This window comes from Manacus candei, unplaced genomic scaffold (assembly GCF_025592945.1).
Source record: "Manacus candei isolate 608988 ecotype Guabito, Panama unplaced genomic scaffold, ASM2559294v1 h1tg000023l, whole genome shotgun sequence".
In the NCBI taxonomy this organism is placed as follows: Eukaryota; Metazoa; Chordata; class Aves; order Passeriformes; family Pipridae; genus Manacus; species Manacus candei.
In genome coordinates this window covers 1,608,662-1,628,554 of record NW_026138071.1, presented here as the reverse complement: position 1 = coordinate 1,628,554, position 19,893 = coordinate 1,608,662, and the positions used below count along the sequence as shown (strand labels likewise).

Genomic DNA, 19,893 nt, shown 5'->3' with positions numbered 1-19,893 from the left:
TTACTTCATGTCACTTTTAAGAAGATCCAGAGTGGACAAACTCTGGGTACCTCTCTCCTATAAAAGTCCCTTGCAACCCAAACTATTCTATGGTTCTATAATTCTCTCTCCAGAGGACCAGTCAAGGGAGCTGTAGCATAAAACTGGGGCATCAGCAAAGTCAGGGTGGACACAGGAATCCATGTCCATCAGAATGAATGAAAGCTGTTGGGTTGGGTTGCTGAAGTTATTGCAGTCTCAAACAGTTGCCCAAAATCTGAGGATGCCCAGTAGCTCTGCAAGAAGAAGGAAGTTTTTGTTTACTTATTTCTGTGTTACTTCATTCCTGTTGGGACCAAACACTGATTTTCTGGAGGTTCAATGAATTTCACTGTGTGTCACTACCTGCTTCCTTCAGGGACATTTTTCTGCACTGGTGGGGGTCAAGCAACTCAATACTTCATTTCTTTTGCCAAAAATAACAAGTGAGGAAATTGCTGTGGTTTTAGTGTTTGTCTGCCAGCCGTAGGGATCCCCACAGACACAGTGAAGTAACAGTATACTGCCAGGGATGAACTGGTACAAAGGGCAAAGCATTACAACAAGAGAGCCTTAGCACATGTTTGGATCTGTATCTGCCTTTTTAAGCTATAAATAGATGGGCTCAAGTAGAAATGACGCATTGCTTGGCCTTGCTTGGCTCTTCATGTATATTGTGAAATATACATGAGTATACCATGTATACATACCAAGGTAATTGTCATTCTTCAATACTAATAAAAAACAGATACACATTTAAATAATAACAGATAGAGGGAGGCCCTGCAGACCTCAGCAAATTAGAGAACTGAGCGATCAGCAATTGTATGAAGTTCAACAAGGGGAAGTGACGGATTCTGCATCTAGGATGGGACAACCCTGGATATACGTACAGACTGGGGTAAAACAGTGCCAGGAAAGGAACCTGGGGTCCTGGTGGATGGCAAGTTGAATCTGAGTCAGCAGTGCCCTGGCAGCCAGGAGAGCCAACCATGTCCTGAGGGGCATCAGGGAAAGCATCGCAAGCCAGTCGAGAGAGGGAATTGTCGTGCTCTGCTCTGCACTGGGGCAGCCTCACCTTGAGTATTGTGTGCAGTTTGGGACAGCACAATATAGGAAAGATATTAAGCCATTGGAAAGTGTCCAAAGGAGGGCCGTGAAGATGGTGAAGGGCCTTGAGGGGAAGCCATGTGAGGACTGACTGAGGTCGCTGTTCAGCCTGGAGGAGGCTGAGGGGAGACCTCATTGCAGTTACAACTTCCTCAGAAAGGGAAGAGGAGGGACAGGCATTGATCTCTGCTCTGCGATGACCAGTGACAGAACCCAAGAAAAGGGCCTCAAGTTGTGCCAGGGTAGGTTTAGGTTGGATATTAGGAAAAGTCTTTTCACCCAGAGGGTGGTTGGGGGCTGGAACAGCTCCCCAGGGAAGTGGTCACAGCACCAAACCTGACAGAGTTCAAGAGGCGTTTGGATGATACTCTTGGGCACATGGTGTGGCTCTTGGGGATAGGCTAAGGGTTGGACTAGATGATCCTTTTGGGTCCCTTTCAACTCAGCATATTCTGTGATTCTGTTTTTTTGGCCCTAATGCAGGGAACTATGGCCTAGATGTATTTTTCATCTAAGTTTCACAAATTCTCATTTTTAAACGTTGTATTAATATATTGAGACAAAACTGGTTAAAGAGAGAATTAAGTAGAAAGAATCTGTCTTACTGATGCTGTTTTTATGGAAGTATTCTAAATATCTTCCTACAATGAACATGTTTCTTCTGACAGTCTTCCTATCACAGATGAATTGTGTTTCTGATGTGGTACTTCTCAGGTGTGGATGAATTCATTGATTGTGAACTTCTCACTGCTTCACCTGTACTCTGCCCAGCTCTTCATCTCCACGTGAGGCTGCTCAGATTCCCAGCACCTGAGAAACTCTTAACAGCTCCTATTTTTGAAAAGTGATTTTGTCAAAGAAATATTTCCTTTTGTAGTCTGTCTTCCTAGAATTTCTTCACCATTAGGGAGTCATTTAAATGCAGATATCCCACGGGTAATGAAAGTTAAGCATTTTTTTTTATAGTACAGTGGACTTGAATTACTGCTCAGTTCATATGAAAGCATTATAAGAGGATTCTTTCTGCTAAACACTTACTTATACAGTTGAAGGAATATGAAAAATAAAGTCAGTTAAGCATAACAATAATTCTGATATTTTTTTAAGTGACCTTACTTAACAATAAATGCAATAGGCTGAAACAAGGACTTTCTGGTATGGTAATAACATTTTAGAGGCATAAATTTAGAGCAGTTCCCTAAGTGATTGCTAGTGTCATAACTCATGAGTGATGTAGTTGTCCTGCTACCATGCCTATAAAAGAGTTTTTGTGCGTCCCACTGTCCTACAGTATTCATTACACTCTTTTAGCCTGTAGTCAATATTTTTGTGCCCTTTTAGACCAAGGTATTCCTGATGGTGCGCACAGAAACCTGATACCTTGGGGATCAAATCCAATTATCTGGATGGCAGGGTAAAGTTATAAATTATTATCGCTGGCATAAATGCATTCAACAGTCTTGTACCTGAATAATTTCTCTCAGGATTAAGTGTGATTGAATTCAGGTTTTACTTCAGATCTGAATAAATTATTGGCAGGATTGTCAGATCTTACACTTTTATCACAAATCTCATGATAGTTGAAGTTTTTCTGTGAGTTTTCAGCTGCTATGATCAAATGATGATACAGGGTTCTTGGCATTTGATTTTGTTTAAAAGAAAATAGTTTTTGAGCCTCTTGGAGAAGAGGTTGCAGATGTGATGAAATCACACCCTGAAGACTCAAAAACCTCAAGGCAAATAATAAAAACATCTTGTAATTCATTGTCTGAATCTTAATAATTTAGTGTCTCACAATTTTATACTTAAGATTCTGAAGTGTACTTTACAATTCCATTAGAATGTAGACAGGAAACAACACTGTCACCATTTCCATATCATTAAAAACTTTTAAAATACTCTTGCTTAATTAAATGATGATTTAGGTTTGTTGTGTTACTTGTTGTATTGGCTGATAATGCACTTGCTAACTTAAGAAGAAGAAGGAACTTCACTGAATTTGAATCCTTCTACAGCATATTGGTCTTAACTGAACCACAAAGCAGTTCTGCAATTGTTTCGTAGCTCTTTGGGGCATGAAGAGCATGTTCTACCACTTCTAGGCTTCTCATTTCTCTGTGGGCTTCAGTTTTCCACTCCTGCGTTGAGTCCAGCAGGAAAAAGCCAGAGTAGTGTGGTTTCAGGTCATGTGCTTTGTTGGCCCTCAGTGGGTCAGAAGAGCAGTAGGATGAGGTGCTCAGGGCTTCCAGCTCCATGTGGAGCCTGCCAGGTCTACCTGGCCCACAGAACAGGAGGATGAGTATGCTCAGAAAATATTTTATGTTGAGAACAATGAACTGCCAGACTCTTAACAGGTTCTTACTGAACGTGTGCAAACTGAAACTTGGCAGAGGTCTTCTGAGTGACCAAATTTGGGAAAATTTTCACAGGGATGACATAATGTATATTCTTGACATTAAGGCTAAACCCTGCAAAATTTCAAACCCTTGCTTAAAAGCATGGAGGGTCTGGAGCATCTCATTTGAGCAGAAATAAGACTCCTAACACAGGCAAAATAACTTCTTTTTCCCCTTCCTCTCATTCTGGACCTTTTACCTCAAATTCCATCAAGTTGTACCTTAGGCAGATACCTGGTATGGAAAGTTTCACTCCGAACAGCTTATCTGATAAGACCATGAGAAACCGAGAGCAAAGTCCTGGACCATTAAGTGTCAGACAACTTCCTGTACTATAACCTAAATTATTTGTGGTCAGCAGGTCACCTTGGTCACCCCACAGAGATCAGTGAGGTTACTCAAGTGAGTAATGGAGTGGGTCTGCCCTGTCAGTCAGGAACAGTAACAGCGTTTTATTGCAGGCACTGCTAACTTTATTTTACTTGATAACCAAGACCTGTGAAATTAAATTCGCTCTGCTTCAGCTGAATATTGTGATTAGGCGATTATATCAGTGTAGATCACTAATTTTGACAGGGCTTGTCCCTCACTTAGAGGCAGAGGGAGCAGAAAGCTCATGGGGCTAAGGTCCGCTGCTGTTGACTCTCCTCAGAAGAGTTGACAGAATGTATCGAAGTTAATCATGGAGCAAACATGACAGTGGTTCTGGGATATATAGTGTAATCCTGTCATTCATTGTAAATTGACCCAGGATTCAAAGTTAATGTTACAGTTGTTTGACTTTTACTGCTAATACTGACTTTTTTTTTCAGAGCAATTGCCCATTCCATAATAGAGATTTGTGGTGCAGGGCATATACTCAGTTTAGCAACTCCACTTCCTGGCAACTTCTGGAAATTCTGGAAAAGTCTTGTTCTCTGAACATGTCTACCACAAAGTATTTGTCTTACACACTTACACACTACTCCTGTCCTGAACAGCGCTTTTGTTCCTTTTCTTGTATTATGTCCAGATTTAAAAAACAAGGAAAAGATGAAAAATTGAAATGACCCAAACTGTCTCTGTGCACATAAAATAATCACTGAGTGGCCATTTCACATCCCATCACTTTACAGTGTTAGAATGAAGTACTGTGTGCCTTATTCAGAAGCTAGAAATTTGTCCTTCATTGGCATAACATTACATTAACCTGCAAACTCAAACTTTGAAAGTCTCTCTCACTGCAGGGCTGTGAAACCTCAAATCTTAGACTTATGCCTTTTATAAGCATGAACATTATTTTTTCTGGGAGCTGAATCCGTGTAGTTTGATTAGGAGAGTATTATAAGCATAGAAATCATAAGACAAGAGGATGAAAAAAACCCAAATGCTTTTATAAGGGATTGAGTGCACCCTATGTAAGTTCACAGACCACCAAGTTGGGTGGGACTGTTGATCTGCTGGAGGAAGGCTCTGCAGAGGGATCTGGAGAGACTGAATTGGTGGGCTGAGGCCAGTTTTGTAAGGTTCAATAAATCAAAGTGCCAGGTCCTGCACTTGAGTCACAACAACTTCATGGAGTGCTACAGGCTGGGGCTGGAAAGTTTCCCCATGGACAAGGACCTGGGGATGCTGGCTGACTGGCTGAACATGAGCCAGTGTGTGCCCAGGTGGGTAGGAAGGCCAATGGCATCCTGGCTTGGATCAGCAATAGTGTGGCCGTAGGACCAGGGCAGTGACCACCCCCTGTACTTGTCTCTGAGGAGGCCACACCTTGAGTGCTGTGTCCAATTCTGGGCCCTTCACTTCAAAAAGGTCATTGAGGTGCTGGAGTGTGTCCCATGAAGGACAATGAAGGACAACTGGTGAAGGGTCTGGAGCACAAGTCTTATGTGCAGCAGCTGAGGGAACTGGAGGTGTTTGGTCTGGAGAAAAGGAGGGTCATGGGGGACCTTATTGCTTTCTATGACTCCCTGAGGTGGTAGTGAGATGGGGGTCGGTCTCTGCTCCCAAGTAACAAGTGACAGGATGAGAGGAAACGGCCTCAAGTTGTGCTGGCAGAGATTTAGTTTGGGTATTAGGAAATTCTTTTTCACAGAAAGGGTTGTCAGTCATTGGAACAGGCTGCTCAGGGAAGTGGTGGAGTCACTAACCCTAGAAGTGTTCAAAAAATATTTGGATATGGAATGTAAGGGCATGGTTTAGTGGTGAACAGGGTGGTAGTGGTAGGTGGATGGTTGGACTTAATGATCTTAAAGGTCTATTCCATCCTTAATGATTCTGTGATTCTAAGTAACTGCTGGGTGTTTTGGTTGGTTGGTTTTCATTTTGTTTTGTTTTGTTTTTTAAGTGCTCAGTTCCTAAACATTCTAATATTCTCATCAGAGGTGGATTTGCAGGCAGAAAGCAGAGGTAGAATTCAACTGCCAGAGCTGCACATAGAGGTTACGTGTGTGCCATCCCTTGCCTGTGTGGCAGATCCCTTGGAGAAGATAGATGGGTTGTGAGCTTACTGTTATCATTCTGATAATTGTGGCTATGAAAAGTGGGTTTTTTTGTGTGAGATATGTAAAGCAGCAAAATAAAAGCAAATCTCTCTCTAGCTTCAGAGGATAGACTGTGGCTTTGACCAAAATGCCAGCATTCACTAGTCATTAACTTTGGTGGTTTCTTTCCAGAGTTAAATCTTGTCTGTAAAGCTACCAATGACCTGGGACTGAGGAAGAAGGACAGCTGGGGTGGTGCAGGGTGCCCTTCTTTCCTGTCCATTTGTTGCCTGAAAGCAAGTTTTTTTCATGAAGGATTAAGAAGCTGAGAATGAAAAGAGCTGTGGTATCCTGGCAGCACATCCCGCTCTTGAGCCGGGGAGTTTGAAGCACAGCCAGACCACTAGTGAATAAAATTCTGCCATCTGTGATGGCAAAAAATTGTGGGACAGAATCAAAGTAATAAGAATTAAATGCTTGTAAATGCAGCCACATAAACCAAATGTCAGGAACGCAAACCTGCTGCAGAGCGAGGGCAGGCACATGGAAGAGAAGTTTTTTCAATCTTTCTGCCATGTACTAGCCAAAGGATTCCTATAGACTGCATCTAAGTTCACACTTTGCTATCCACATTTTTCAGGCCATTCACCAGCACTGCTGCTGAATGATGGCTCCACTCAAATATTGTCAATGGCTTTTGAGGGCTTTTGCATGTGTTTTGTGTGTTATGGAGATGGGTCTCCAGCCTGTATGCCCTGTTCTCCAGATAACTGTGGTTCATGCTGCAGCTAGAAGGGAGTTTTATGAACATCTTTAAATAGGACGTGCCAACTCACATAAAGTACCTTTTTATTAGACACGTGACTGCCCGTTGTCCCGATTGCCTGAAGCTGAGGAAGATGAGCTTCCCCCAGTTCCAGTGCGTGGGCTTTACCTCTGTGTACAAGGCAACAGCGTGGGCAGCTGGTGCCTGCAGTAATTTGTGTACTGAGTAAATCTGCATCAAAGCCATTCAGAGACACTCCTGTAACTCACTCATCACTTCAAAGGCACGTTCTGTTGTGCCTTAAGTACACGTGTGCAATAGAGTTATGCAACAAGTTTAAAAGGGTGTCAGTGTAGTGTTTGAAGTTGATGGATCTAACAAGACTGTTTCCTTAAAGAAAGGCCCCACAGTTTGTTTAATCCTTAGCAAGTTTCAGAATGATTTGGAATTGTCACAAATGGTTTATTTCTGAGGTTCCTAGGGCATAGTGCACAAAGTTGCAGAAAAGGCTCAAAGCAGCAGATCGGGGTAAGACTGCAAGTGGCCAGTCACTGGAAAAAGCACAGAGGAAAGAGATGGTGCAAATTCCATTTGAGAAGTAGTGAAACAGTAAAAAAGTAATGAACCGGTGAAAAATTAAAGGAGAATGTAATGGTACCTGCATTTATTTTAGTAAATTGCTGATTTTGTAGTATGGAAAGCTTCTCCAGCACCAAATTGTACTGTGTTACACTGGTGTAAATCTGAGTAAATCTTTGATATAGGAAGAACTTTTCTAAGCCTATTATCAGAATGATCAAGTGCAGAATTTTCTTGGTACAGTTGCTGAAGTTAATTACATCCAGATTCATAATTACAAGTAACATATTAAAATTACAGTAGAAGAGGAACATGTTTTTACAATTTATGATGGTAGTAGAAGAAGCACAGAACATGTACATCTGATTCTTCAGTTATAAGCCAATTTTCCCTCCTAGAGCAAACAGTCCCTGAATTACATTTACATGACCTTGAGCTGGGGATCTACACATTCCCTGATGTAAGCCTAGCTACCCAAAGCATGTTTCCCTTGAGAGGAGATTATTTTGTGCTATATCAGTCTGGTCCATGCAGGTCTTGGAAGAAGCATCAGATGTTTAGGCAGTGCAAATCCTTTTGCCACAGGCAAGGTTACTAATTAAAAAGCATCAGCATACAGAAGCACCAGATGCAGCCCAACCAAGGATGAATGTCAATAAATTGGCCAGGAAAAAGCAAGAAAGAGGTTAGGAAGAGATCAGATTTTTCACAGAATGTTCCCTTTCTTTCCACTCGTCGTTTCTTCCCAACCAGTTTGGTGGTATCTGACGTTACTTCTCGCAGCAGGGAGTTGTCTTACCATGGAAGTCACGTATTGTGGCATTTCATGTGTAGTGTCTGGTCATATCCCATCCTGTCACGTTTTATTATGTGTGCTGTCATTATGTGACACTTCACTGGTGGCATGTGGTCACTTTGCAGCTCATCATTACACACATCGTTTTCTGTGTTTCTGTTGACGTTTCCACAAGACCTTGAATGTGACTTTGGGCAATGTTGTTGAAATACACTTCCAATTTAAAACAACCACCAATTCTTTCAACTGAAACAGGACTGGATGCATTCTAAGTGTGAATAAACATCACCTGATGTAGGTTAATTGTAATTGTGCTAGAAAGTTTTAGCATCTCCACCATTTTAGTGTGGGGAAGTCAAAGTAGAACAGGCAATTTAGTAAAGGTTGTGCAGTGAAAGCAGATGCAAAACAGTACTTGAACAGGTGCTTAAACATAAGCACAGACAAGTCCTGCCATAAATTACTCTGAGCTTGAGGTCTATGTGACTTCCTAATGCATATTATGAAAAAGCTAAATGGAATAGGTTTGTGTAAGCCTGTCATAGTAGCAGAGTCAAATAGGGTTGATGGACAACTCTCTGTGGAGCAATTCTGTTTGTGGTTTGGTTGGATTTTTTTTCCCCAGCCCGCCCTTGCTTCTCTGAACAATTCATGGAGTAGCACCAGGGTCCCTGTATTTCACTGAATTCTTCTTCATTCTGCTCTAGTCTTCATTGCTGTGATGAATGTTCACTTGCTGAGTTGTCATGAGCACCTTTTTGGGGGCCTGTCCTACAATACATGATGCTTCTCTAACATAGTGAAGGGGTAGCACATATACCCTGGAAAGTTGCTCCTTTCCATTAACATGCTTGTTTTGAATGACTGGCAAAAAATGTTGTACAATGGTAATTTTCATGGATTGAACTGTCTGGTTCTTTGCTGTGCAATGGTCTCATTACTCAGTGTTTTTAAACTGCTTTTGAGGGGAGTATAACTCATCTCTGTCACTTACAAATAGCAGCATACAAACATTGGATGTTTAACAGTTATTCCAATCATGCAGGCAACATTTTCTTAGCAATCCCTTTAGGTTTCAGGTTTTGTTTAAAGAGTCCCTTACTCTAAGTCAGAAGCATTAATTTCTAAGTAACAGACACAGATGTCCTTCAAACCTACAGTAAGTGGTCCCATTAAGTACTTGAGTAAAATGAAGGGTATTGCATCAGCTAAAATAGCTGGGAATAAAGAGCTGTATTGTCTCTTGGATGGTGGGAAGCTGCCTGTGTTTTATATCCAAGAAAGATGCAGAGGTTGTTACAATATATGAGAGGTACCAGATGCTCCCTCAAAAGAAAGAAGGGGTGTCGTTCTTCTTTTCCCCTGTTCTAGGAGTCAATTATCTAGGAGATAATTAATTTTCTTGTGTAAAGCCATGTTACCTTGATAAATAAAGCCTCAATTCTGGAGCCTCTGTGGACCTTCAGCATGAACTTTTTAGGGTGAGGTATTTGCCTGAGTCTTTTGTGCAGCTGATAATTATAACATTTTTGCATGTGGTTTGGATCAGTCAGATTTGTGGTCGAATCTCTCTGATAGACATAGTTCAGGTTTTACCACTAATGCATTAGTATCTCCATATCCAATTAATCATACCAAAGCCCAGATCAATCAAAGGAAGCACAAAAATTATTTTTCTGTTTCTTCTTTATGGTTTTCAGGATTCTGCATTTTTGACTTAGTACATGTTAAATAATGCAATGCAGAAGTTATCTTCTTTTCTGGAGACATGTGTCACTGGAAAACTTAGTAAAAGTCATCACAGGTGTATGTGGAAATATTGCCTTAATATTTGGAATGTTTGCATGTATCTACATATTCCCTCTGCACGGGATCAAGTTTGGAGTACGTAGGTGAATGGATCAGGTGCTCACAAATTTTGCTTGTGCTAAGAATAAAAGAAGTCAGTTTCTGCACATATGAAATAAAAGTTGTGCTGTGCAATGTGTGAGATTTCAATGAAAAATTGAAACAGTTCACTCAGTCTAGACTATCTAACTGCTTAGAGTAGGTCACAGCATGAACTGGAAATGCACAAGGTGTCTAGTGATTTGGGGCTTTAATAGTCAGGATTTTTTTTTAAGTGCTTGAATAGTTGCAGTGGAATGAAACATCAAGCACTAACAGGGAGTGATTTTCCTGAGCAGTGACAACCAGGATGTGATTTCTGTTTCATGATTAACAGCCTTTCTGACTCTGGTGTTGCAGTGACAGTGTAGTTCATCTTTTCACTGCTGTGGCATTCACAAGTGGGGCTTGGTAGCAACTTATTCCAGGTGCTATTAGTTGTAGCACATAACCTGGGAGATTTTTGAATCAGGTTCCTATTGTGAATTGTTCCTGAAAGATCTTCCTAATATTATTGACTGATCTTTGTATTAGGGTTTCCCAGGGATTGGTGAAGTCTAGAGGATTAAAGGCCTCTGAGTCAAGGATGACCTAGATTCTGATAGATTTTATTATGCAAATCCTCACAGTCAGAGGTCATTAATGGAAACATCTGAAGCTAATATGAGTTAATATATTTGAATGCTCTCAGACATTAATGAGTGTTTTGGTTCCAGGTGAGTACAATAGAGTTTAAGTATTTTAAAACTGTTTTGATTTAGAAGTGTGCTCAGAAAGTGATTTAGGATCTTAAATGTCAAAATCCTTTTGGCTGCTGGTAAAAGTTGGGTTCTGAAGACACTTTTGAAAGCAGGATTTTCCTCTGAAATTGGGGGATTGGAAACTTTCTACTCTGCCCTTTCTAATGATGATTTCAAGAGATTCCTAACATTGAAGCAAGTTCTTGATTTCACTGTCATTTTTGTAAAGGAGTGTTTTTTGTTATCTTAAATGGGAAAACGAGATATGACAAAGAACAGAAAGAAATTAAAAAACTGTTGGCTTTCCCACCTCGAAACAGGATGATGGTTTAAACACATAGCCATTTTTCTCTTCTGTATTTACAACGTGCTCTGTTACTTGAAGATCTGCTAAGCAGAAAAAGGAATATTCCTGAACAACCTGGTCCTCGTCTGTTATAATGCAGCTGTCCCTACTGTTTGAGTGGCTGTAGGGATTGGATCAAAACCAGAAAGATTCTGAGTGTAATTTATATATAAAGGCATTAATGCATTTTCCTTTATGGTGGCTTCTCAGAGTTCAGGGCATGAATCTAAGGCCACAAATGAAAAAAACTTTCTATTTGACTGTTTAAATGTGTTTTTGTTCTTTCATTTATTTCATAAGCCTGACTGCTTACTTACATTTCATTCTTTTATACTATGCCTTTTTCCTGAGAATGTAAAAATATGTAAAATACCCTGAGCAAATACATTCCATTGCAGGCCAGTAGTAGTGCAGTCCATTATGATTACGCTACTTATGAATAAACAGAGGTGTTTACCCAAAATATTCAAAGGTGACTCTGAAAATCTGAAAAGCCTTCAAATTAAGCATATGTTTTAAAACTTGTTTTTGTAAGTCTGTCAAGCAAGGAATCAGTAACAGAGGTGGGGACAGAGCACAAGGTGTTGGGCTCTCTCTTTTCTGGTATCATGAGCAGTGCTGGGACAGGTTCTGATTTTGATTATTTTGGTTTAGGTCAGCATGATATCCCTGAAGTCCTTAGTGTGTGTATAGTGTAGCATTTGGTGACTGGCCTTAGGTGGAGACCCTGGGCTGTGAGAAGCTTTGCTAGCTGGAGCCTTAGGTGTCCTTGTCCTCCTCTCGTGTTATGTGGACATGCAGAATTCGCAGTCTAAGAAGCAACTCATTTTGAACACAAATGGTTTTACCAGCTCTTTGCCACCCACACACGTCTGTTGTCCCCTCCATGTGCACCCCTAGGTTCCTCTGAGACCAACTGCTCTGCAGCTCCCTGGAATGGCAGGCAAAGCTACCTCCAGCACCTCGCCCCTTGACATTTCCCAGTGCACTGGCGCAACGTGTTGTTTCTCACTCCCGTACTTCTCTGCTACCTCACAGCATATACCAGCAAAATGTGGGTTAATGGGGCAAGCATGGCACAGAAAACAGTCTCTCTGGTGGAGTCATTAGGATTTGCTGGCAAGCTGCCAGCTCAGTAGGTGGAATTTTACACTCACTCTTCAGAGCAAGCTTAAAGGGGAAACCTCCGTTCGCTTTAAGCCTTTACAGCCAGCAAGAGGCTGCTGGGACATGCCTGCCCCTGTCCAGACCTCTGATGAACAGCTGGCTGGAAATTCTCATCCAAGCACTTGCAAATGATTTGTTGCTGTGATTGTGGTTTTAAAATTGGTAGTCAAGACCATTTAAAATTAATGCATCTGCATGGGGTTGATTGGTGATATTGCTGTCTCCTATGTTTGGATTTTCCCAGAGTTAAAATGCAGAGTCTGAAGTGCATTTTGAGGAGGAGGTTTAAGTGTTGGAAACAAAAAAAAAAACAAAACCCCAAACCCTGGGAAGGCATAGCTGAGTAGGCACAGCTAGACTTCAGCCAGTACCGTGCATACATACCAAAGATTTTAGGTCTGTTCTGCAACAGGCTTCAGCTGCATGTAAAATTAATAGCAGCTGATAGTGCTCAGCTCCTGAAAGGGTTAGGTTGTCACAGCTGTAGGAGTCTGTAATTTGTTACTTGTGTAAAGAGTTAATGAGAGTAATATAATTAGTTATTGTCGTAGAATAAACTGAAATTCAAATTAATTTTTGAAAAAACCTACCTCATACTGTATTTATCTTACTTCCTTGCTTTAAATGGGATCGATAACAAATGTATCTTTTTGATTTTAGAAATTTTAGGTCAGTTTTCATGTGAAACATGCAGCCCTGTTTAATGCCTATGGATCTGGAAATAGAGAGCAAAAGGGTTAAATCTCAATCCCTCTGTGATTTATATTTCCCTCCCCTCCTTCCCAGCTGTGGATATGGATGGAAGATCTGCAGAAGGAGCTCTTAGAGGATGTCTGTGCTGACTCTGTGGATGCGGTTCAGGAGCTTATCAAGCAGTTTCAGCAGCAACAAACAGCCACCTTGGATGCTACCCTCAATGTTATTAAAGAAGGGGAAGATCTAATCCAACAGCTCAGGTAAGCATCCACCTGGAGGACAGGTGTTGAGAAATCTGATACATGCTGTGGTTTAGAGGTGCATAAATAGGGAACTGTAAGCTAGGATTAATTGGGAGAGTTTATTAATTCTTTGCTTATTTATAATTCTTCAGATTCCTTGAGTGTTTCATTGAAACTGCAAGGAGTGATTTGTGTGGACTGATTAGAGTAGTCTGTGGATCAGCATGGGTTTTCTGTTTGACAGAGAGATTATTTATAGGCACAGTGAAGTGAATTGAAATAAATGTGTTTGAAGTGAATATTTTTAGTTGGTATTTATAGAAGATTGTTAAATGGTTGTGAGCCGAGGCCTCGTGATTTATGTGGTTATTCCCGATTTAGGAGAAGTGTATTCCTCTTAATAAAATACACACGTGTCTAACAGTCTTCACTATTTCATTTTGCATGCAGCACCCTTCTATTTATCTTTGTCTATGTGGGGTTTATTCATAGTGTCAAAGAGGCTCTTATACTGCTGGTTCTCCTTGCGTTATGAATTAAAACAGCTCATTTTGCCTGATTTAAAATACATGAAGAAGTTGGGGTTTGGGCTTTTTTTTTTTTGCTTTCTCAATCTGCAAGTATCATCACATGAATGTTTGCAGAGTAAACTTATATAGAATTTGTAATTGAGAAATCTCTCTCATTTATTCTTACAGTGGTTTACTGTGCCTTCAACTTTGTTGACAGCAGTGAGTTTTCCTGCCTTTAAGGGATGTACTGAGTGTCAAACCAAGTCCAATGCATCACTTATTATTTAGATCTTTGTATTGTTACAGGTTACCCTTATTTACAAGCACACAGTGTGCATGTTCTGTATACATAAATACTATGCAAATCTCCCAGGTCTTATGCATTTCACCAGACACTGTCCCAGAGAGTTAGATCACCCTCCTCACCCTGAGCTTTCCTAATCTGATGCCTTAACTTCCCACCTGAAAAGTTCAGAAAACCATGAGCCATGATAGGAAAAGCCTAAGATGCTCTAGAGCAGAGTGGATAATGAAAGACTGGTGGAGTTCTGCTCTTAAGAGCCCTCCTGGAGTCCTTGAGCCTTCTACTACTGCATGTGCTGAGCTTTTCTCTATGCTTTTTCCTGTCATTCTGGAGGCAGAGTCTCCTGTGGGTCAGAAAAGAGGTCTGAGAGGGCTGCTCTAGATTTTGATTGCCTTTCAGGCCTGGAGAGCCCATGTAAATTCCTAGTCTTGCTGTATATGGCTTACCTGCATCACAGTGGGAGAGTGAGGGATCTGAGCTCTGGTACTGCTTGTTGAGATTAGAGTTAGAGAGGAAGGATCAGAAGCAGACATAGCTAGGTTCCATCCACCTTCACCTTTACTGATGAGAAAAGTAGAAAAGAAACATGCTGGGTTTGGAAAGTGAACTGCCAGAGGGAAGGAGTTTTAGCTAAGAATGTATGTATGGCCAGCCAGAGCAGATAAGTCAAAGTTCTGCATGGTAATTTCCCTTTATGCACAGGAAGTGTTTGCAAACTTTATGGCAATTCTATGAGATCACAAAAATAGCAGTGAGATTCTGAATTTTGGTTATTCTTCCCACCTGTTGGTGTAGCATCACTTCAGTGTGAACACACCTGAAGTGCCTGAAAGGGACCTTGTATATGCTCATCAGGTGGAGTGTGGAATGGTTTGTGGGGTTGCAGAAAGTGTCTGTGTTCAAGCAGTCCTGGTTCTGGTTGTGGGATTGGCCTAAAGGTTTTTTGCCTGCACCTGAGTCACAGGAAATTGGCATGTAGAGTTGGAGCATGGCCAGGGTAATACCTGGAGCTGGAAGTCAGTGGAGCCTGGGAAGAGGTGAACTGCAAGATGGTGTGTGGGACTTCAGCTTTTTCTTAATGTAAACTTAGTCAGTTCTTAGTTTCAGTCTTTGAAAAGAGACAGTGGCCTCAGCTTTGGGACTTTTGGTTTGGAATTGGTGTCATGTCCAAATATTTGCAAAATGCCAAGGCAGGTTTTGTGGCAGTTGTGTTTAACAAAGAACTGTTGGGTTTGGTGTCTGGCTTGTATTCTGGGCAGTGAGCAAGGTGGAACAAGGTGAGCATATTTGTGCAAAGTGATCCCCTGCTTCTGATAAAGTCAAGACCAGACACAGAGAGAACGCTGTCTGGAAGACAAAACACACAAAGGTTTGCAGTATGGAACTGTCAAGATGATCTTATTGAAGTGTTGGTTTTGAGCACTCTGACTAACTCCAAAGCCTGTAATGGGATCCTGGACTCTTGCAAATAGTGAAACAGAACTGTGTGGAAAAAACCATGAAGCCGCCTCTGCATGTGCCCACTCTAACAGCTTTTGTGGCTGCTGGTGACAGTAAAGAGGACACAGATAAAGGATAAAAAGCAAAAAAACTAAAATTGCTGCAATCTTTCCTTAACACAAGGTTGCATTTCACAGTGTGGATCACCTTGTACCTGCTGTGAAGAATAGCTGAAGATTGCAAATGCAACAATGAAGGGAATGAAATACATCGCTCTTATTAAGCATGTCATAACACAGGTTAAAAGCAATAAAATTACTAGAGCTTTGGGAAGTTTTACATTTCTTATCCTTATCTTTGAGAGAACAGATATTGGTTTAGAAAAGATCACTTGTGTAATGGCACTCTGTGTCTCCTCCAGAGGGGTGAAGAAAAGCTCAGCTGCCTGAGCTAAATACGATACCTGGAACTGTCCTTCACACAAGATCTTCAGGGCCACTGTGAGTACAGAGATCAGAGATGCTACCTGTCAGAAATAAAACAGGCCTGGCTACCAACTCTGTACCTGTCATGGTTAACATTGGAAACTTTTTTTCCATCCTTCCCTATCAGTGTTTTACTGAGGTGATCATCGTTCTCAGCAGCCAAGGCAAAGAAAATGTTTTGAACTGCAGTTCTAGGGGTGCTGCTGGGGGCAATATTTCTGCTCATCTGTGAAAGGCAAAACAATAACTTGCTTCAGTGAGGTGTGAAAGAGCAGGAATGTTAGGGGCTGAAAAAAAAGCCAGTGAAGAGTTGTTTATTTTACCTTTTTTACAGTAGTTCAGCTTTTGATAATGGGTATATCTCACTGAGCTTTCTCCCAGTTAAAGCACTGAAAGTGGTTATAGGAGCACAGTGTTCTTTTTTAACAAACTCAGCAGCAATGTCCTGAGTTCAGTTTTATGTTCCCCAAAGTTTATTTTCTTATATCTTCTTCCCAATAATTTTCTTGAATTTTATAACTGTAATCCATAACCTTTCAAAGATTAGTAAGGATCTTATATTAATTCTCTCCCAGAATTTCTCACCAGAAAGAGCAAGAAATATTGTGACAGAAGCATTCCAATCTCAGAAATGTTTTTTTTCTGAAGGGAGATCTTTCTCAAACCAAACTAGTCAGGGATTGTCAACACCTTATCTGACAGGACTGTTAAAAAAATACCAGATTAATACTCTTAAACCTTTGTTAGTATCAGTCACTGAAATGCAAGGGTGGCTTGATTTGGAGAGTGAAATATTTAATGAAAAAGAATTTCTAAAACTAAGTGTGTCTCTAGATCCCATGAGAGATTATTCAACACCAGTCTTGAATAATTCATTGAGTCGTTTAGGTAATATATGAATAGTAATAATCCTGCATTTGAATGAAGACATATTTCATGTCCTTTTATAGAAGACAGGTGCTGTCTGAAGGAAACAGAACTTGATTGGATGCAGCCTCAGATTAAGCTCTAGTTTCAAAATCTCACCTAGTTATTTTCATCCCTTCTACCTCTGTACAGCTCTAATGTAGAGGCAGAGAGAGGGACTCTGGGATCATCAAGAACTTGAAAACAGACTGACAGAGTGAGGCATAAACCATAACACCTGGAGAGCAATATTAGTGTAATATTACCTTATAAGCAAGGGAAATTGGTAGTTCTTGCTTCAGAATAATGCTGGAGCATCTGAAGTTCAGTGTATCAAACATCAAATATTTGAGGAAAAAGAGGCAAAACACATCCAAAGAGCTAACTACTGTGCAGTTAATAGCATTCTGTATTTTTAGTTTTACTCTTAGACTTCAGATGTTCAGGCAAATGCTTGCTCTTTTCCTCTAAGGCACACTGAAAACAGAATAACGTGTGTGGTTTTTTGCCTTAAAATCTTGAAGGTGTGTTTTAAACATAGTTAAATGACTCTGTGTCAGTGCCTAGTTCAACTTAAAACAATTTTAAAAAATTATACTTGGTTTTTTCTCAATTATGCTCAATGACAGGGTTAAATTAATTTGACTGTACGTTGTTTTGATCAGACCCTACGTGACGATAATTCGCAAAGAGCAAAGCATGAGAATTTCAGTTAAGTTCTGTAGAAAACTACAGAACTATAAATGCTTTGCTGTATATTTATGGAGGGAAAATTCAACCCAGAAAAGGGGAATAAAAACCTAAAAATTGCAAGCACGCTAGCACTCTTCCATAGTGGGGAGACTCCATGGGAACCCCTCCTCAGCTGCCCAGGTTTGCTGGACAGAAGAATGGCTCCCAGTCTCATTTGGTCCCTGCAGGACAGTGTGGTGGCTTGGCAGCATTACCTGACATCTCACTCATCTCCCAGTATTGTCAGCTGGGTCACTGCACATGTGGGAGTTTGTTGGTGCACTGATAGTCTGATAGGTGCTGTTGGATTTGTAATTGTCCTCCCCACCTTCTCCAAGGCAGAACTGGAGATCGATAGGAAAGATGGTAAGACCTGCTTGCTTACCCACTTCATCCTGTCATCCTACCAGTGTATTTCGTAGGGTTTTCTGTTGTCTTGGATTAAATGTGCCAAATAATGCAGCTGCTCTCACACACCTTTGAGGAGGTTGGATGGAGAAGACCATTGCATCTAAATCTTGTTTGAGCCTAAGTACTAAAGCCAAGATTAAATTTTGGCCTCAGAGTTTCCTTTCTGGTTCTTCTGAAAGCTGAGGGACCTATTGTGGAACATTTGAGGATAGCTTTCAGCTCTTTATGTCTGCAAAGGTTATTTAACCATGAAATAGTCATTGAAAAAAAATTACTGAGGACATAACAGACTGTAGGTGAGCTTATTAACGTATGTGAGAGCACAAATAGAAAAGGAACTGTCAGGACTGTCCTTTCAGGTACAACAAACTCCCTCTTGGTCCTAGCCCACTAGTTTAAAGGGTTTGCTCCCTTCTGCTGCCTGTATATGGAAAATGTAAATGGAGCAGTATCTGACCTGTTACAGGCATGTTTCATTTCAATTACCCCAATGAAAAGACAAGTCAGTATCTCTTGGAGTGTTTGAAAGGTGTTTTCCTTCAGTGGAATTTTTTACAGTGTATTCTACATCTATTGCTATACCACGTAATCCAAAGGAAATCAAGGTATCCATACCCCTTGGTCTAAAATGCTCATAATTCTGATTCAATTAGTCCATAATTAATAAAAAAATGCAGAAAACTAGCTTGTAAAGTTCTAGCATCTCTGAGTTTGATGTGAGTATAGGCTGGAGCAGGTCACTCTGTAGGATTAAAGGGTATTGCCAGCCAGTCTCCTCAAGAGAGGCATTGAGATTGATGTACCATTCTCTTCCCCTCCCAAGTATGCAAGGTCACAGTGTCATGACACAAGAAAGGATGATCCTCTTGTTCAAACTTTGTGCCGAGCTCAGGAGCCACAGGATTTTGGCGAGTAGACGAGATGAGTCTTGCATACACGTTCCCTCAGCCCTTTGTGCTTGGGTATGCTTCTCAGCAGCACACAGAATCACAAGTGTGTAGTTCTTGCTCTTACACGTTCCCTCAGCCCTTTGTGCTTGGGTGTGCTTCTCAGCAGCACACAGAACCACAAGTGTGTAGTTCTTGCTCTTTTGCCTGCCTTGAAGCTGAGCTTTAACCATGCTTTCTGCCTTGCTGCAGGGACTCTGCGGTTTCCAACAATAAGACCCCACACAATAGCTCCATCAGCCACATCGAATCTGTCCTTCAGCAGCTCGACGAGGCCCAGGTACAGATGGAAGAGCTCTTCCATGAGAGGAAGATTAAGCTAGACATTTTCCTTCAGCTCCGGATTTTTGAACAGTACACCATTGAGGTAAGAGCTGGCTGCATGACCCGAGAAAGGTAGAGCTGTGGGACAGGGAGTGCATGTAAACATGCTCTGTTGGGATACATCTGGAGCTCTTTGATTGTGCTCAGCTGTCCAGTGAGGGACAGAGAGAGAGCTACAACCGTGTTTTAATTCAGCATGTTGAGCCTAAAAATATGCTTTAGGATATAGTGCTGGAATGCACTGAAATAGATTCATGTGCACTTAACTGACTGTGCAGAGAATCTGCCTGCTTTGCAGAGAAGCTTCATAAGGTGCCCATGTTATAACTCTCTGTTGACTCGAGTCTGTCAGGGATTTGAATGTGTCACTTCTGAGTGAGGTTTGTCTCTGCAGATACAAACAGATACATGCTTGTCTTTAAACCACAGAATGAAAAAAACATGTAATGCATAAAAGGAAGGGATATTTAAAAGGTGGGCTTCTTAAGCATTACAGTGGATTTATTTAAAAAGGAAAAAAAAATTAGAGGGGTAAGTTAAAGTGCATTTTCATGTCCTTATGTAAAAAAAGGTCTTTCGGTTCTGTCTTGAAATCAAAAGCACTGGATGGAAAACTTATCAAAA

General features: G+C 41.0%; 1 protein-coding gene across 16 annotated transcripts in view; it reads left to right on the top strand.

Annotated features, from left to right (window-relative positions):
- KALRN (kalirin RhoGEF kinase) overlaps positions 1 to 19,893 on the top strand; it is a 505,663-nt gene that overhangs the window by 298,771 nt on the left and 186,999 nt on the right. For all 16 annotated transcript variants that reach the window (XR_007904562.1, XR_007904561.1, XR_007904560.1 and 13 more), the window contains 2 exons: positions 13,057 to 13,226; positions 19,138 to 19,312. Coding sequence is in view for 13 of the 16 variants with exons in the window: in XM_051787529.1 (XP_051643489.1) it covers positions 13,057 to 13,226; positions 19,138 to 19,312 (345 nt within the window). In the remaining 3 variants the exon portion in view is untranslated. The remainder of the gene's footprint in view (positions 1 to 13,056; positions 13,227 to 19,137; positions 19,313 to 19,893) is intronic.